Source organism: Odontesthes bonariensis, chromosome 1 (assembly GCF_027942865.1).
Source record: "Odontesthes bonariensis isolate fOdoBon6 chromosome 1, fOdoBon6.hap1, whole genome shotgun sequence".
In the NCBI taxonomy this organism is placed as follows: Eukaryota; Metazoa; Chordata; class Actinopteri; order Atheriniformes; family Atherinopsidae; genus Odontesthes; species Odontesthes bonariensis.
The window spans coordinates 4971842-4991038 of record NC_134506.1 but is presented as its reverse complement, the minus strand read 5'-3'; the positions used below and the strand labels follow the sequence as shown (position 1 = coordinate 4991038).

At 40.4% G+C, this 19197-nt stretch overlaps 1 protein-coding gene across 1 annotated transcript in view; it reads right to left on the bottom strand.

Annotated features, from left to right (window-relative positions):
- pcsk6 (proprotein convertase subtilisin/kexin type 6) overlaps positions 1–19197 on the bottom strand; it is a 54666-nt gene that overhangs the window by 28900 nt on the left and 6569 nt on the right. The window contains exons 4-8 of the mRNA XM_075466886.1: positions 10433–10576; positions 10209–10285; positions 2911–2999; positions 2376–2548; positions 2078–2290 (exon numbers count right to left, since the gene is read on the bottom strand). Of these exons, the coding sequence (XP_075323001.1) occupies positions 2078–2290; positions 2376–2548; positions 2911–2999; positions 10209–10285; positions 10433–10576 (696 nt within the window). The remainder of the gene's footprint in view (positions 1–2077; positions 2291–2375; positions 2549–2910; positions 3000–10208; positions 10286–10432; positions 10577–19197) is intronic.

Below are 19197 nucleotides of genomic sequence, written 5' to 3'. Positions count from 1 at the left end.
CCTGCAGTTGGGTTAAGGACCTTCTAGTTAGTTAGTTTATTAGTCTGAGAGTTACAGATATGTACACTTTTAGAAAACATCACAAATATGCATTTATAATGTCTTATTTACAACACAAGACACTTGTGGTATATTTTCCTTTTTTTTAATGTTATTTAAGAATGCTATGGCAGAGGGAATAAGGCTGTTTTTAAATCCTGCCTTGTTGCACCTCAGTGTCCTGCATCTCTGTCCTGAGGGAAGAATTATGTTTATGTATTTGGCAGACGCTCTTATCCAAAGCGCCTTACATTAGAGGTAAGGGGATCTTGCCCAAGTTGGTAGGTAGTACCCAGGAGATTTGAACCCAGGTCACCCACATGAAAGGTGGCAATCTAACCGCTACACTATCCCAAACTATAATATATTGGTGGAGTGGATGGGTGGTGTCTTGAGATATTGTATCTGCAATGTGTGTGATGGCTTTCTCTCAAAATCTCTTTTGTGTATCTAATGTGTGTGTGTTTATTGTCTATCATGAGTCTATCATGAGACCAAGGTATTTGAAATTGTCAACAACTTCAACAGCTTAATTTTCTATGGTGGTGGATTATAAATGTTCCGTGCTGCGAAGAACCATTTCTTTTGTTTTATTGACATTGAGGTGAAGATGGTTTTGCTTGCACCACTGATGAAAATAGTGAACTGAGTTTTGATATTCCTGTAAGGAGTTCTCTTTTTTTTGTTGAGGAAACCTATGATGGCTGTGTCATCTGCTTTATCAATATGGTGGTGGTGAGTGGTGAGGGCTGATACAGTCATTTGTGTATAGGGCGTAGAGTAGGGAGCTCAACACACAACGTTGGGAGGCTACCAGTGTTGCTGCTGATTGGGGGAGTTATTGTTGTGCCTATTCGAACAGACTGCTGCCTGTGTGAGAGAAATCTGTAGAGAAGATGGAGTCGTGTTGGGAACTCGTAGTTTCGGGATCAACTACTGTTGATCAATACTGTTGCTTTGGATGGTAATAAAAGTGGAGCTGAAATCAGCAAAAAGAATTCTGGCAGAGGTGCCCGAGTTATCCAGGTGTTGGAGGAGAGGAGATATGGCAGGCAGACCTATGCATCCTCTGTACTCCTCTTAGCCTTACAGGCAAACTGAAGCGGATCCAGTTGTTCATTGAGAAATGGCAATATAGTGCCCAGCAGCAGGTATTCCAGGCATTTCATGATTATGGAAGTGAGAGCAATGGGGCGGAAATTTCTGTGTTTTTTAGGTCAAGGCTTTTTTGGCACCTGGATTATTGTTGCTTTTATGCATAGAGGGTATTTTGCAAGAGTGGTAGATTTCACAGAAGAGTGGGTCGAAAATTGTAGAGAGCACAGTACTAATTGATGTGCCATCCTGAAGGAGTTGTACTGCCTGTGCAACTTCTGTAGGGTCCAGGTATCGCCTCATGCTACCAGTAGTGACACTAGCCAAATGCAAAACTAGTGAAAAACAGTCAGAAAAGATGAGGAGGGAAAAAACAACAGCAGCCTCCGCTTCTAAAACCATTCCTATTTTATGGTCCTCCCATTGTTGCCCCTTTAGCACACTTGTTGTTAATTTCATTAACACCAAAGCAACTAATTAACAACCCCCTCTGCTTCTTAACTCCCCAGATCAATGTCCCCTAAGTTTAATTGTATGGATGCTGTACTCTGATTAAAATACGTTGCTTTATTTTTAAAGCAACATATTTCTGATCATGGTAATGATCCACAATGAATTCTGATTGTCTATTGAAACATCACCAGAAATGTAACTAACAATCACATCTGTCTGTATATATAAAAAAAAGGTGAACGACTTCAACTACTTCATGCCACCTCATTAAGAATAATATTGAATTGATAGAGACGTTGACCCTGGAACCTTGTAATCAGTAACTATTTAACAGTTTGTTAATTTGTTACTCAATACTATACTACTCACTTTTATGAAGCGGTTGGTAAATAGCTATTTCGAGTCATAATAGGTATCCCTTTTATTTATTACTCCATGCCTACATAGTGGCTAAGTTACGGTTGATGAAATAGCCATTCTTAGTACTTACAATCTTCCTCTCATGAAACTCCCCACTGCTGTAAGTTGTGGCCAAGATGGAGCTACAGACCTCCAGATACCAGGGCTTATTTCCATTTTCTGTAGTGCTGGATATGGAGATGGTGTAGATGCTGCTGGTATAACCATCACATGAACAGTGATCACCCTGCCGACCTCCATTACCTGCTGCCCAGACAAAAATGGACCCCAGGCCTCTGCGGCCCTGTGTGACACAATAAGCAGTGCTGTTTATTCCACTCAAACACAATGTATGTTTTTAAAGAACACTTTATGTATTTGTTTTACACCTTCCTGATGCCTTGCTCAAAAGCCTGCTTGGTGAGGGGCCCAGGGCCATCTACTGTCTTGCCATCATCTTTTGGCCCCCAGCTGGCACTGTAGATATGAATGTAGTCAGGTCGAATTCCCAAGGATTTGGCCTCCACTATATCAGTTACATCACCATCCAGCATCCGAATCCCTGTTTCCAAAGTAATACCAATTCACCTCACAGGGAATGAAAGTCACCAGTAAAATGGGTCAAAGTTTAGAACACAAATTAGCACATATTACAAATTCTCAGCTTGAGTTTGATTGTAATTAGTTGACTTATTGCACAGTCTATGTTTGGTATAATTTTCATGTTTAGTTTCTGTATTTATATTGAGTATCTTCATACCTAACTCATAAATATAATTCTAGTTCTAAGACAAGAAGAGGAGTGTGGCTGAGAGGATATTCTAGGGTACTGACTCAAACCAAGTGACAGTGAAGAGAAAGTAGACATATTGACTGCCCTGGTGCCTGGATATGTTTATACAAGAGAGGTACATAAAACCTTACCTCCAATGTGAGCATTGTAGGCAATCCCAACGATGCAGTGGGAGTTGTTGGATGCTGCTGCTACTTCACCTGCACACCGAGTTCCGTGTCTACATGTCATCAGAGCACACATAGAAATTTTAAACCATTAGTTATTTTAATTTCTATTACACATTTTAATTTACAGTTGTGTCAGTAACAAAAGCTTAATTTTTTTTGGGGGGGGGATCACAAGCACATACTTGTGTGTACTACTGCGCTTTTTTATGATGAATATTTTTTGTATGATCATCGATGCCAAACATCCTGTTGACAATGTATTAACCAGAATCCAATTATGTTGTTAGTGGACTAGGATCAAAACATGATATAGTTTAAGCCTTTGACGTGATAATATCAGTTTTTAAGCTGCAAACTGAGAGGTTGCATAGATTTTTGAAAAACATAGCAGATGGCAGTGAATTTTAAAAAACATGAGGAGCAAAAACCTTGAAAAGTTGAGCAATGCTTGAAAAAACAAGAGTTTGGTGAATCCTCTCACAGCTAATTAGGTTAATTGGTAACAGTTCAGTTACCTGACTGGGAAAGAAAGCATCCCAAAGAGGGTGCTTATTTCAAACTAAGCATGGGGAGGACTTCACAACAAATACCAATCTTAAGATAATGTTTCACTGTATGAAAGTGATAGTACACGAGTCCCTGCTGTTAAGTCTAGAGCTTAAATCTCCCAATTTAATTTTGATAAATAAACCTTGTTCTTTAGCTTGAAAGCTTCCCTTGTTTGGGCTTCCTAAAGATCTACAAGCACCTTTAAGTGTTCCAAATAAGGTTTCTCTTCCAGGTTTGGTTCTGTTTGCATTGAACTGAGAACAGTTTTCTAAACTTGTATAATACAACAGATTGAGTTTTAGATACAACAAATGTGGAAAATTGGTCCAAAAATTCTATGAACTGTCTTTGTTCCGCTACATAGTCAAGCAAGGCACCTTGCAATTTTTATTTCCTTCAAAACATAAAATGACCCATTGACTGAGTACATAAACTATACTTTTGTATGGACACCTTATCTTTTATAAACATTCCTAGAAAGAAACTGTTAGAAGTAGACTGTTGCAGTATCTCTGGTCATATTGTGTCTTTCTTTGTTTTTATTCTTTGAGTTTGGCTTCTCTTTTATTTCAGTGTTTATTTCTGCTGTTAATTCTGGCACTTTTGAATTTCCGTTATAAACCCCGCAGAAATGTTTACATGTAGGAGCTGAGAATTGAGCTTTCAAAAGCCAAAGTAATGTCTGTAAAATTACCCCAAACCCTGGTGATTTCAGGAGAAGATATCCAGGATGCAGAGAAAGAAGAAGACATAGTACAAATTGTGGGAATTTTGGACCATTTCTTCTCTTGAGAGGAGGTTATATGTAAAATAGATGTGTACAGTAGCAGTAAGATGCAGAAAGAGATGGGAGGAGTTTCAAACATTTCTTCCCTGTGTCATCACTGGCAAAGTGAGATCACTGGCACATAAAATGAACAAGGGTCGCACAGTGGTGTGGTGGTTAGCATTGTTGCCTCACAAGAAGAGGGTTCCTGGTTTGACTCCCAACTGGGGCCTTTTTATGTGGAATTTGCATGAAGTATGTGTGGGATAGGCTCCAGCCCCATCGAAACCCTGGGTTGGATTAAGTGGGCATAGAAAATGGATGGCTCGATAAAATGAATGAGCTTGGAGCACTGATGAGGACATAATAGGAATATTGGAAATGCAGTAAAGAGTAAAGAAAAAATACTTTATTCATCCCAAAGGGAAATTATATTTTTGCAGTAACAATCATCATAAGCTTTATGATGATCTTTATGTTCATTACCTTGTGCAGCATTCTTCTTTTTACAATCAGGTCCAGGGGCTCCAGAGCAGTCTCCATCACAGAGCCAGTCATTTGTTCAGTTTCTTTAAATCAAAGGCTCTGATGCTGCTGCTCCAACAGATAGTTGCAAAACAGACTGCACTCTCCATTACAGACTAATAGAAAATATTCAACATTTTGGTGCAGACATTGAAGGACCTTAGTTTCCTGAGGAAGTACAGTCTGTTATGTCCTTTCTTGAAAACAGCATTCCCAGTTCAGTCTGCTGTCCAGGTAGACACCCAGGTATCTGTATTCCTCAATCAACTCCATCTCTTCATGTAGAACGAAGATGGCGTTTGGCTTCTTCGTGGTCCTCCTAAAATCCACAATCATCTTTTCTGTTTTGTTTGTGCTGAAGATGACATATGTTCCCATACCATGCCACAAAGTGAATGATCCCTTCCTTGAACTCAGGCTCTTGTCCATCACTGATACACCCAACAACTGCAGAGATATCTGAGTATTTCTGAAAATGACGGGACTCTTAGTTGCACTGGAAGTCTGAGGTGTACAGAGTGAAAATAAACAGTGGGAGTAAAGTGCTGCTGACACACAAGCCTTCAGTCTCACAAATAAATAATCAGTCAATTGCCATCCACCTGTATTTTCTGGAACTTCTTACATGACCGTGCAGGCTGAACTGTTTTAAAAACCCTTCAAACACACAATCAAAGCAAAATCAAAGAATATTATCCTCCTTGTGCTGCCAGCTTTGTTAAGATGAGAGTGGGCTGTCATCTTAACAAAGAAGATAGATAATAGCATCTTCAACACCAACCCCAGGATGATAAGCAAACTGTGGTGTGTTCTGAAAGGTGTTCACTTGCTTACTTATGTCCTGGAACAAGGCACTGAAGCACAGAGCTTTTAGCACAGAACTTTCTCTGGAATCAGGCTAAGGTTGAAGAGGTGCTGTAGAATACCACATAGTTGTTCTGCAAAGGCCTTCAGGACCATGGGGCCGACACCATCTGGACCTGCAGCCTTGTTCTGGTTCAGCCTCTCCAGCTGCTTCTTCACCGAACTGCTGGAGACATACAGGCTGGAGTGGGTGGCAGAAGAGGTCTCACTGTGTCGTAATGTGAGCAGAGATGTTGGTGACACGGTGAGGATGTAGGCACAGGGAGGGTGTGAGGTCTGTGTTGCTGGAGGCAGGGGGAGGAGCATGCTTAGTGTTGGTCTGATCTGAACCTGTTGAAATACATGTTGAGCCCATTGGCTCTGTCCAGGCTTCCATCAGTCAGATCCTCTTTCACCTTAAAACCTGTAAGTTTTTTCATATTTGACCGCACATCTCTCACGTTGTTCTGTTGGAACTTGCTTTCAGTCTTTTGTAAACCTCTTTTCTCAATGTTTTCTTTTTTTAATCTGCTTTGAACACTCCTCAATAAGTCCCTGTCTCCGTCCACGAAGGCTTTCTTTTTTGAGGTTTAGCAGCCTCTCAAATCCCTGGTGATCCAGTTTTTGTTATTGAAGAAGCACTTCACCGTCCTTGGGAATAATACTCTCCACACAGAAAACAATGTAATCTATCGCACACTTAGTGATGGCATTAATATTGTCTCCATGTGACTCAGAGGTAATTCCAGTCTGTGGACTCAAAGTATCCCCGCAGATCATCTTCAGCCGATCAAGACCATTTTTTTCAAAGTCTGTACTGTGCCAAGTTGTCACTTAACAATCGGTGTATAGTTGGAGCGGAAGAAAATCAAATTGTGGTCTGATTTTCCAAATGGAGGCAGAAGAGCTGTATGCTTTTTTTTCATTTGCATAGAATGAATCCAACTTTTAATTTTTTTTCTGGTATAATAATTTACAAACTGTTGAAAGGCTGGAATTGAAGCTAAGAGGGAGACTTGGTTCAAATCTCCAGAAATTGCCACAAATGTGTTGAGATAATTTTGTTTCAATTCAATTCAATTCATTTTTATTTATATAGCGCCAAATACAACAAATGTCATCTCAAGGCACTTAGATAATAAAGTCCAATTCAAGCCAATTGGAATTCAATTCATTGTAATCATAATTATTCATAAAATAATCCAATTCGTTCATATAGAGCCAATTCAAAAACAATTTCCTAGCTAAGGAAACCAACAGATTGCACTGAAAACATTTATAGCCTGGCAATGACTGAGCTGATGACGTCTGAGACCGTGTCAAGAGCGGCGCCAGGTAATGATATATACTGCTACCAGAATAACACAGGTGAACTCTCCTGGTAGATAATATGAACAGAAACTCACAGCCAGCAGGTCAATGTCCCGGGTACAGATCCTCTCCTTCAGAGGGCCATGTCCAGGATTACCTCATCCTTATCCATCTCACCTTTGGTTTTGGTGCTGCTCCTAATAACTGTCGGCTTGTATCATCTTAAAACCGGTTAGTGAGGCGTTGCAGCCTCACTAACCTCACTCCTGCAGCCATGTGAAACACATACTGTATTCTTGATATTCGTTCTCACCTAGCTGGACTGAATGTTCACAGACAGTATTGAATCAAATATAGAAAATATTTGATCAATACCTTTGCCCATCTTTGAGATTCATACACTCAAACACACGAATTATAGGCGGAAATTGAACCGGAAATTAAAAATCCAGAAGGTATGTATATATTTGTCTGTCATTATTAAAGTCAGAGGACCAATCACCAAAAAATGTAATTTATATGTACCAAAGACTGTTATCATATAAAAAAATATGGGTTATTTGACTATACACTTCATCCAATGTTGTCACCAGCCCCTAACAGGTAATGGTCTAGGACCAAAATACATCAGTGACCTCCTGACCCAGTATGAACCTTCCAGACCCCTCAGGTCATGCGGCTCCGGTCTTCTATCAGTTTCCAAAGTCAGAACCAGACATTGAGAAGCTGCCTTCAGCTTCTATGCTCCACATGTCTGGAACAAACTCCCATGCCTCAGATCAGCTGAAACACTCAGTGTATTTAAGTCCAGGTTGAAGACACACCTATTTTCAGCTGCATTTGAATAAAGCTCAGAATCTGAAGCTTGAGTTTCAAAACTTAATCATTTTTTAACTACTGATTTTATCTACTGTTCTTATTTCTTTCTTTTTTGTTTAAATTTTAAATCGTGCTCTTTATTTCTAGTTTTAATATTTTAACTGTTTTAACTCGGCCAGAAAAGGGTGGATTGAGATCCTGCCCCAAGTGGAGGAGTTCAAGTATCTCGGGGTCTTGTTCATGAGTGAGGGATGAATGGAGCGGGAGATTGACAGGTGGATCGGTGCGGCGTCCGCAGTGATGCAGGCTCTGCACCGGCCCATCGTGGTGAAGAAGGAGCTGAGCCAGAAGGCGAACACTTCCCTGGTGAGGTGTTCTGGGCCCGTCCCACTGGGAGGAGGCCCCGGGGAAGACCCAGGACACGTTGGAGAGACTGTCTCTCGGCTGGCCTGGGAACGCCTTGGGGTCCCTCTAGAAGAGCTGGAGGAAGTGGCCGGGGACAGGGACGTCTGGGTTTCTCTGCTTAAGTTGCTGCCCCCGCGACCCGACCCCCGGAGAAGCGGAAGATGATGGATGGATGGATGGATGTTTTAATGTCTCTGTAAATCACCTTGTTGTTGAATTGTGCAATACAAATAAACTTGCCTTGCCTTAAAGATCTCATAGTTTGATATTTCCCAACAGAGCACTTCACTCCCAAACTGCAGGTTTACTTGTGATTCCCAGAGTTTCCCTCTCTACCTTTAAGACCAGGCTTAAAACGTTCCTTTCTGATAAAGCCTATAGTTAGGGATGGCTCAGGTGACCCTGAAACATCCCATAGTTAAGCTGCTATAGGCCTAGATTGGTGGGGAGTGTCATCTGTCACACCTTTCCTCACTTTACTCTCTTTTTTTAATTTCTCAAATTATATTATGTACATGTAACATTATTGTGGTGGTTAACTTGTATTCCCCTGGTCCAACAGGTGTCCTTTGAATGGTGTTACAGTGTTTGTTGTCCCCTCTCAAACCCCAGCTGGTCGAGGCGGATGGCCACCCTTCCTGAGTCTGGTTCTGCCAGAGGTTTCTTCCTGTTAAAAGGGAGTTGTTTCTCTCCACAGTCGCCTCAGGCACGCTCAGGACGGGAGATTGGACTGAAGACAAGTTTAGGTGCAATCTGTTGGTTTCCTTAGCTAGGATATGGTTTTTGAATTGGCTCTGTATGAATGAATTGGATTAATTTTTAAATTAATTATTTGGATTATGATTATAATTACAATGAAATTAACTCCAATTGGCTTGCATTGGACTATATTATTTAAGTTCCTTGAGATGTCATTTGTTGTAATTTGGCGCTATATAAATAAAACTGAATTGAATTGAATTTTGGAAAGTTCACTAAGCTGCCCCATTTGTAAATGACTCTTGCGTTGGCATGGCAAATCATGATAATAAATTCTGAAAATTGTCAAAAAAGAATACGAGGAGAATCCACTCAAGCAGCACAGCCTCCAAAATCTCAGAAAAAATAGTATTGTATAAATCGTATAAATAAAAACATACACACAATATTATCTGAGCTACTGCAACTTGCTGCCACTTTTGGTACAGCACAACAATTATTCTAATTTATCGTGATTCTATTCTATATAACGTTTATTATACTTGTGTTTCACCAAGAACTGGCTGCAGGAACATAGGCCTTGACTCCAACGCTTAGACAATACGAGGAGACAAATGGCGCGTTTCCACTATGCAGTCCGGTACGGGTCGGGTCGGAACGGTTCGCTTATTTCAGTGTTTCCATTACCACGAAAGCGTACCGATCCGTAGTGGAAACGAGGCTAAACACTGTAAACAGATAGGTAAAAGTAAATTAGGAGAATTTGAGGTGCTTGTTAAAAGCAGGTGGTATAACCCTGGACATATTTATAAAAGGAGATCCTCTGCAGCCCAATTTTGGGCCTGTTGGCTGAGTTTCTGTTTGTGTTGTTTACTGAGAGGTTTAATCTGTGTTACCTACCAATGCAGGGTGTGACATCATCAGCTAAATTGTTACCAAGCTACAAAAACAACTTCCCGTCAAATTTCTCTGAAGATTTCAGCCACACCTCGTTCTCTACTGCTCTTCAAATTTATCAAAGCTTATTAAATGATTTTAGTTTTGATATTTGTCAATACAATCATTTATACTGCAGCAAAGAAATGTCCCCTCCTGGGACTGACAAAGTATTATTTAAATAAATTTTATTCATGTTAATGTATCTTTCAATTTGGTATAAAGCCTATTCCCAGAACCTGTCATGGTGCTGCAATTGTTTGTTCACGCTGAAAGTAAAACTAATTTCTGTTACCTGGGTTCAGGGCAGAAAAAGAAAAGTTAAAAAAGAAGTTGGATGGGATGGATGGATGGAGCTGTAACTAGGCAGAATGTGACAGGAGTTATTGCTATGATTCTTTCTTACATGTTTTCACTGCGGGAGTCATAACGTGGTGTAGGGTCATGGTCATTCCCATTCACATCGTAACTTGCAAGATGGTCCTACAGAAGTTATACAAGAAAAAAGTTTTAAAAAAAGCAAAAATAGAAGTGAGGCTGACAGAGAAAATATATTCCAGAAAAGAGATTCTGGTCATTAATTAAGCAAAAAAAAACAAACAAAAACATAAATGACCTCAAAAAACATACATAGTTCTGAACCAGATCTGGGTGGGTCCTCTCTATGCCGTCATCCAAAATGGTGACCACCACATTTTTGCCAGTGTATCCCCTTTGCCAGGCTGCCAGAACATTCATCTCTGAACGGCAGCTGTTGTTCTTTTCATTGCAGTGCTGAAAAGAGAGAGGGAGAAGAAAAAAAGAGCAAACGGAATGTTGACAGCAGAAACAATGCTCTCTTGATTTTTCTTTAATATTTGATATGTGTTTTTCATGACAAAGTAACCGAACACAACAATGAAGATGAACAGTCCAAGATATATTTGAGTGAAAGAACGAAGAATTTCCATCAACAACAAGCAAAACAAAAGAACCAAGATACAACTACATCTGTCAGCTAAGTGCCAGTTAGCTAGCAACTGACAGTAATTGCCACAGAACACTGTCTGATCAGCCTGAGAGGACCCTTCCAAGTAAGCTAACCTACTAACTGAAGATAACCGAAGTTAATAACTGAGTAAAAATAAAGAAAGCTGCACCAAGGAGGAAATTTTTTCCTCTACAAAGAATACAGTCAGCCAGCCACAATGATACAATGTTGTGAGCAGTGCTTAATTTGTAAATCACAAGGTGCCGGAACGCAAAGTTCATATGTCAGCGCAGGGATGACGAGACGGGCACAGGTCCCGGAACGCATACAGGTATAAATGTTATGACAATAATTTACAATTATTTTAGGCTATACTGCACAGCACAGGCCGGCGGGACACCTGACCTGCTGCTGCCGCGGTACCGGCCTCTGTTGTGGAGAAAATAGGAGACGAATCACGCGTCGGTCAGCCGTCCATTGGGGAGTTTATTGAACAAACTGTCACAGCAAATATGCATACAGAATGTACAAAATGTCCGACGAGCTCATCTTGTGACACCCTTTTATACCGTTTTATCATAACAAGTGTACGTGGCCCTCTCTGGAGGCGCCTAGCTTTCGCAGTTTATCATAAACACGCTCATTCTAACTATCAACAATATTCATATGAACCAGTCAACAAGGCACACGATGTAATTCTGACATGTCAAGAGAATGTCATGACATTATTCTCCCACATAGTGAGGATGGTTTCCCTATTGGTGTGTTGCATTATACCCATTCTGAGAAGGTGTTTGCTGCAAGTGATGAACAAACAGTGGAAGGAAGCTGGAGGCAGATGACCATGCGAGACCAGGTCTGAGGACCAATGCATGGAAGAGCTGGTCAACGAATGAAGGTTACCAACGGACGGTTCACAAGATTATTTCCTCGAATGTGGAACCAAGTATAGTCTGACAGGGAGAAGAGATGCTGAAGATCTCTTTGATTGGGAGTGACGTACTGGCGATCTCTCCTCCCAGAGTTAGCTTAGCAGTTCCAGACCCAGCCGGACGGATGGTCGGCCAGAAGCAGACAACACCAGAGTACGGGAGATGGGACGGGACTGGAAGAGCGGCATTACATTGCATTTTATTACTTTTGTTGTGTGATAATCCATAATTTTATGTATTGTACTTGATACAAAACTGTGATTAATTGATTTGAAGGTGGTGTATTCAGTCTATGTGTATTATCAATCAGAACGGATCACTAATATGTCCATTGCCAGTTGTGTTAGTCAACTGTTTGGAGTGCGACCTTGGTAAAGTGGTCGGTCACCAAGTGGGGTGGGGCCGTAGGTGAATTTTCCCAAGATAAGAACATGAGTTACGAAAGTAGCAGCCGGTGGGTTTTTCGCTCCTATGCACTGCGAACAGTGGACAAGTGTGATGGCAATGTAAAACTTGTAGTGTTGTTGAATTCAATATCGTTTAATTTAATCATTTAATGTGATTCGGGTGCGTATATATAATCGTGTTCATTTATTCATAAATGTTCCCGTTGATTGATATTGTAGAATTATTAGGATAATTTAGTGTTGATTATGTTAATTAATTCTTAATTAACTATGTGGGATGATTTTCTTTCATTTTAGATTATTTCTTTAAGTGATTTCAGGGGGGACTATGTGGGAGAATAATGTCATGACATTCTCTTGACATGTCAGAATTACATAGTGTGCCTTGTTGACTGGTTCATATGAATATTGTTGATAGTTAGAATGAGCGTGTTTATGATAAACTGCGAAAGCTAGGCGCCTCCAGAGAGGGCCACGTACACTTGTTATGATAAAACGGTATAAAAGGGTGTCACAAGATGAGCTCGTCGGACATTTTGTACATTCTGTATGCATATTTGCTGTGACAGTTTGTTCAATAAACTCCCCAATGGACGGCTGACCGACGCGTGATTCGTCTCCTATTTTCTCCACAACACCTCCTGCCCTGGCTTGGCTAGGCGGTTGCGGCGCTAGTCTCCTGCTGTAGCCGGTTTTGCTCGTCAGCATGACCGCTGCAACTGCCTGTGTCGCCTCTTGTCGTGGCTTTTCTGACTCGTTTCGAGGCGTTATGCAACTCTTCCTTATTTTTGAAAAAAGACAGTAAATTCAACTGTCTTTTTGACATGTTTGCATTGAAAAGGTAACTCTTTGTTCCTCTCTGCTGCTTTCTCCCCGGACGCCGCAAATTTCAAAAGTTTTCGTCTGCGAAGCGGGGTTTGATGACCAGTAGTTTTCAGTGCATCAACAACAGCTCTCCAAGTCTTTCAAATTACGTTGTTTATCTTAATAAACAACATTAAATTCATGGGATTTGTTCGGAATATATTGTTTTATTTGATACATTTTTTAAACTTTTTTTTTATATTAATATTTTTTTCTATACGAGAGGTACCGGATCAGCCCAAATAAGTCCCGGAACACAGGCAGGCCAAAACCAATTAAGCCCTGGTTGTGAGATACTGTGTCCGAGCAACATTGCAACTGTTAAGGCCAAAAAGACCTTCAAACTGAAAGTCCTACAGGAGTCACCTGACACAGTCATAGCAGACTTTACAACAACAGAAAAGGGCAAGGTAAAGTCCAACCTTCTTTTCTTCACACACAACCCAAAAAGCATGGCATTCAACTTTCACAGAAGCCTTCATGCATATAAAGAAGAATGGTATCAGCAAAGGAAGACAAATTACGGTTTATGAAGATGAAGACAAAACCAATGCCCAATGTTTACCATTAATATTTACAATAATGGTTCAGTCATGGTCCAAGGATCTGAAAACTGTCTGAATAACTTTCAAAATAATTTCCAGAAAATGAAAGAGGAGGCCGAAAAAGAAGTGAAAGAAAGCTCAACAGTACAAACAAGACAGAGAGCTTCATCATATCCAGCAACCCTTCAGTTATTCTCTCTCCTGAGTCCACTCCTGGATTCACAAACAATATAAAAACTATCAAAGAAGGACTCTCAGTGTTGGAGAGGGAATTCATGGAGTTCAGAGAGAAAACTATGGCTAGCTTGCATCAGAAAATCTTCAATAACCAACCAAACAATGAGACCCACACTATGATTCTTCAGCAACGAGACCAAATCAGAGAACTACAACAGGCCATCAGAGAGTTGGGGGAGGATAACCAATCCCTGAGGATGATGCTTCAGACAACAAGAGAGGAAATCACCGACATCAAACAGAGCTGAACCAGATCAGCACTAGAGGAAGAGGATCACCCCCAACCCATAACCTCTACTGCTCCTCCTACATCCTGCTATTCAGATGCCATCTCCCCTCCATCTGAAGTCAACCCCCCTAAAGCTCCCAAACCCCAAGCCCCCTTAATACCCCCTACCCCTCATTCTCCAGGCCCACTCACCCCCCCAAAGTCCTCAGACCGCTCTGCTAACCACAAGCCTAACCACAGACCCAGCAAATCTTCACACAAAGAAATACTGTTTCTCTGTGACTCCAATGGGAAACACAATCAATATGGCACGTCTGTTTCCAGAGAAGAAACCTGTGAGAGCCCCACCACAGAGAAGGCCATGGAACACCTGTCCAGTGGAGACTTTACAGGTGTAAAACATATCCTCATCCATACTGGCTCAAATGATCTCACCAGAAGAAACGGTGATATTCCCACAGCACTATGGCAGCTGGCAAAAGGAGCCATCAAAATCTTCCCAACTTCTAATGTAATGATATCCACATTACTTCCTCATTCAGATATTCCCTAAATCATTATTAACACTATTAACTCAGAGATCACCAGGAGCTGTACTCATCTCCCTAATATGAGTATAGCACAGCACAGCAGAATAGGTTACCAACATCTGCATGATCACATCCATCTCAACAACAGAGGAGTAAAATCTTTTTGCCAAAAAGATTAAAGACAGCTCTGAACAGAGAACTCTACCCCCAAAACGACCAGCAACATCACAGGTACCCTAACACCCACCATCAGCACCAGAGAGACCTCCATCATCTTCAGGAGCAGCAGAAGTACCCTCACACCCACCATCAGCACCAGAGAGACCTCCATCATCTTCAGGAGCAGCAGAAGTACCCTCACATCCACCATCAGCACCAGAGAGACCTCCATCATCTTCAGGAGCAGCAGAGGTACCCTCACATCCACCAGGAAGACCCGCAGCCTCTCCCTCACCTTTCCCAGGTGCATAAAAGGTTCCCTCCCCCAACCCAGGAGAACCACAGTGACCAGCAGTCCCTCCAGCAACACCAGTGACATCTTACCCAACAGCACCAGAGACATCTCCAGCAGAAGTAGCAACATCCCCACTATCAGCAGCAACACTGTGTCCAACAGCAGCAGCAACATCACTACCTTCAGCAGCGACACCAGACCCAGCAGCAGCTCCCTGGACCACAGCTGCATACACCCACACAGAGAGACTCCTACGCTGCTGTTGCTTCCGGAACAAAGGTTCCTTTAGAGCAAAATCAATTAAGAGACATTATCTACTCATTTGTCACAACGTTAATAGGTTAAGCCGACCATTTGGTACATTTTAAATCTGCTGTACAACAGTACAAACTTAAATTCATTTAGATTTGGTTACATATTTAATATTTTGCTGTGGAGCACTACTTTTGAAATGAGAGAATAGCATCTTTTTCACTTAGCAGTTGGAATATTCAGGGATTGTACTCTTCAACCTTAGGATTGAATTGTTCAAATAATGAATTTATAGACAGTATAAATAACATTGATTTGATTATCTTACATGAAACATGGAGACATGATAGCAATCCTTCAAACTGCCCAAGTAACTATAACGAACTGAAACTGCCCTCCTGAAAATATCCCAACATGAAAAATGGAAGCCACCCTGGGGGAATAATTATTTGGTATAGACAGGAACATCACAGTTATATATTAACAGTCAAAAAAGGGAAAACACATATCTGGCTAAAACTCAGAGGACTACTTGAAAACTCAAAGATGTTTATCTGTGTGCTACCTATTTACCACCTTCAAGCTCAGCATAATACTCAGAAGGATATCTCCATGAAGTTCAGAAAGAAATTCTTTACTTCCAGTCACTCAGCCCCACATTGTTATGCGGAGACTTCAATGCCAGAATTGGCAGAGAGATAGATTTTATTGATGATATAGTGGAGCCCAGAGTTCAAACTAGACACGGTGAAGCAGCTTTTAGCTGTTATGCTGCACACAACTGGAACAAACTACCAGCAGAACTGAATTCAGCCCCAACTGTAAGCACTTTTAAATCCAGGTTAAAAACATTTCTCTTTCGGTGTGCTTATGGTTGAGTTTCTTTTCCCCCTCTTCTTTGATTGCTTTTAACTGTGTTTTTAATTTTTATTCTATTTTTTTCTCTTTAAATTGCTTGTTTTTATGCTGTTCTTTTAAATGCCTTGTCTTTATGTAAAGCACATTGAGTTGCCTGTGGTATGAAATGCGGTATATAAATAAAGATGCCTTGCCTTGCCTTGCCTTGCCTTGCCTTGCCTTGCCTTGCCTTGCCTTGCCTTGCCTTGCCTTGCTTTGCCTTGCTTTGCCTTGCTTTGCCTTGCCTTGATGCAGATGGCAATAATCATTTTGATGTATCCCCTCTTTACCAACCCTTCATTACAACACAGACATAGCTATGATAGTTCAGTGAACAAAAGTGGAAAAACAGTTTTACAAATGTGTAAAGCCCTAGAATTATACATAGTAAATGGTAGAACACGAGGAGACTCCCTGAGCAGGTTTACCTACTGCTCTGTATTGGGAAATAGTGCCATTGATTATGCAATCACAGACATCTGTCCAGAAAGTATAAATGCATTCACTGTCTTGCCACAACGTCCCATAACAGACCACAATATCTTAAAAAAGCAGAGATCCATAGCTTTTAGCTGTTATGCTGCACACAACTGGAACAAACTACCAGCAGAACTGAATTCAGCCCCAACTGTAAGCACTTTTAAATCCAGGTTAAAAACATTTCTCTTTCGGTGTGCTTATGGTTGAGTTTCTTTTCCCCCTCTTCTTTGATTGCTTTTAACTGTGTTTTTAATTTTTATTCTATTTTTTTCTCTTTAAATTGCTTGTTTTTATGCTGTTCTTTTAAATGCCTTGTCTTTATGTAAAGCACATTGAGTTGCCTGTGGTATGAAATGCGGTATATAAATAAAGATGCCTTGCCTTGCCTTGCCTTGCCTTGCCTTGCCTTGCCTTGCCTTGCCTTGCCTTGCCTTGCCTTGCCTTGCCTTGCCTTGCCTTGCCTTGCCTTGCTTTGCCTTGCTTTGCCTTGCCTTGATGCAGATGGCAATAATCATTTTCATGTATCCCCTCTTTACCAACCCTTCATTACAACACAGACATAGCTATGATAGTTCAGTGAACAAAAGTGGAAAAACAGTTTTACAAATGTGTAAAGCCCTAGAATTATACATAGTAAATGGTAGAACACGAGGAGACTCCCTGAGCAGGTTTACCTACTGCTCTGTATTGGGAAATAGTGCCATTGATTATGCAATCACAGACATCTGTCCAGAAAGTATAAATGCATTCACTGTCTTGCCACAACGTCCCATAACAGACCACAATATCTTAAAAAAGCAGAGATCCATACCCAGAAACATATCCCAATGACAACCTGTTACCTCTCCCAAAACATTACAAGTGGACAGAGAAAAGTCTGATTACATCAATGCACTTAGCAACACTAATATACAAACCATGCAAGACGGTTTTCTGTGTAACCAATACCTGCTAAACAAAGATATCATAAATCTGGCCACTAAAGATTTGAATCAGATATTCATGAAATCAGCAAAAGTGTCTGCTTTGGATGGCCTAATTACAATTGAGGAGCGACAAGAAAAAATTGCTGATCTTAAGAATGGAAAGGCTTGTGGCATTGATGGTATCAGGGCAGAAATGTTGAAACACAGTAGTAATAAACTTAAACTTGCGAAACTAAAATTATTTAACTCAGTGTTAAAAAAGTGGAATTTACCCTACAATTTGGAACAAAGGACTGATTATTCCTATCTTTTAAAGTGGAGACAATCTAAATCCTAATAATTATAGGGGCATTTGTGTAAATTCTAATTTATGGAAACTATTTTGTAGCATACTTAATTCAAGAATCCTGTCCTACCTCACTGATAGCAATATATTAAGTAAATCACAAATTGGCTTTATACCCAAACATAGAACAACAGATCACATATTTACTCTCGATACTCTAATCCAAAAACATGTGCACCAAAAAAATAAAGGGAAAATGTATGCTTGCTTTGTTGATTTCAGGAAAGCTTTTGATTCGATTTGGCACAATGGGCTTTTCTACCAGTGACTCAGAAATGGTATTGGAGGATTTTTTAATGATCTAATTAAATGGAAATACTCCAAAAATGAGTGCCCTATAAAAATTGGAAAGAAAATAACTGATTTCTTCAAGCAGTGTCACGGGGTCCATCGAGGTTGTAATATGTCCCCAACACTTTTCAATATATATATTGACCAATTAGCAAAACTACTTGAAAACTCCCCAGCACCAGGACTTGACTTGGAGGGGAAGGAAGTCAAGTGTCTGTTGTATGCAGATGACCTCCTACTGTTATCACAAACATGTTAAGGAATGCAAGAATATCTGGACATACTAATCATACATGATTAGTGTAAAATGGGCAATCAACGTAAACCTAGATAAAACTGAAATTGTAATATTTCAAAAGAAAGCAAGATCACAATCAATTTACTTTGGGAGAGACAGCACTGAGTCACACAATGGAGTACACTTACCTTGGCCTAACTAGCACTGCTTCGGGTCGTTTTGTTAAAGCTGTGAGTTCATTAGCAGATAAAGCCCGTAAAGCATATTACAATATACGAATTATTCTATTCAAATTAAACCCCCCCAATCAAAATCTGGCTTAAAATTTTCCAAAGTATTATTGAACCAATCCTCCGATATGGAAGTGAAGTTTGGGGCCCATTAATTAAACAAAAGCACTGGAACTCAAACCCTGTTGAAAAAGTGCATCTTGAATCCTGCAAAAACATACTCAGAGTCCACAGAAACTATTCAAACCATGGCGGCAGAGCAGAGCTGGGCCAGTTCCCCCTCTTAATTAGAATTAAAAAGAGAACTATTACATTTTTGAACCACCTGATAGAGTCTGATTTAGACTCATACCAGCACAGAGCATACTTGGAGCAGCAGGTCTGTCTAAAGTTAGAAAATAATACCTGGAATGGGACAAATGAGGAAATCAGATTGACAAGTCAAAATTAAAAATAATTACATACTCACAAATAAAACAAATCGACAAATAGAATAAACAAAAATATTGCAAACAGTGGAAAACAGAAACTCAAACAATCAATAAATTAGAATGTTCTAATTTACTG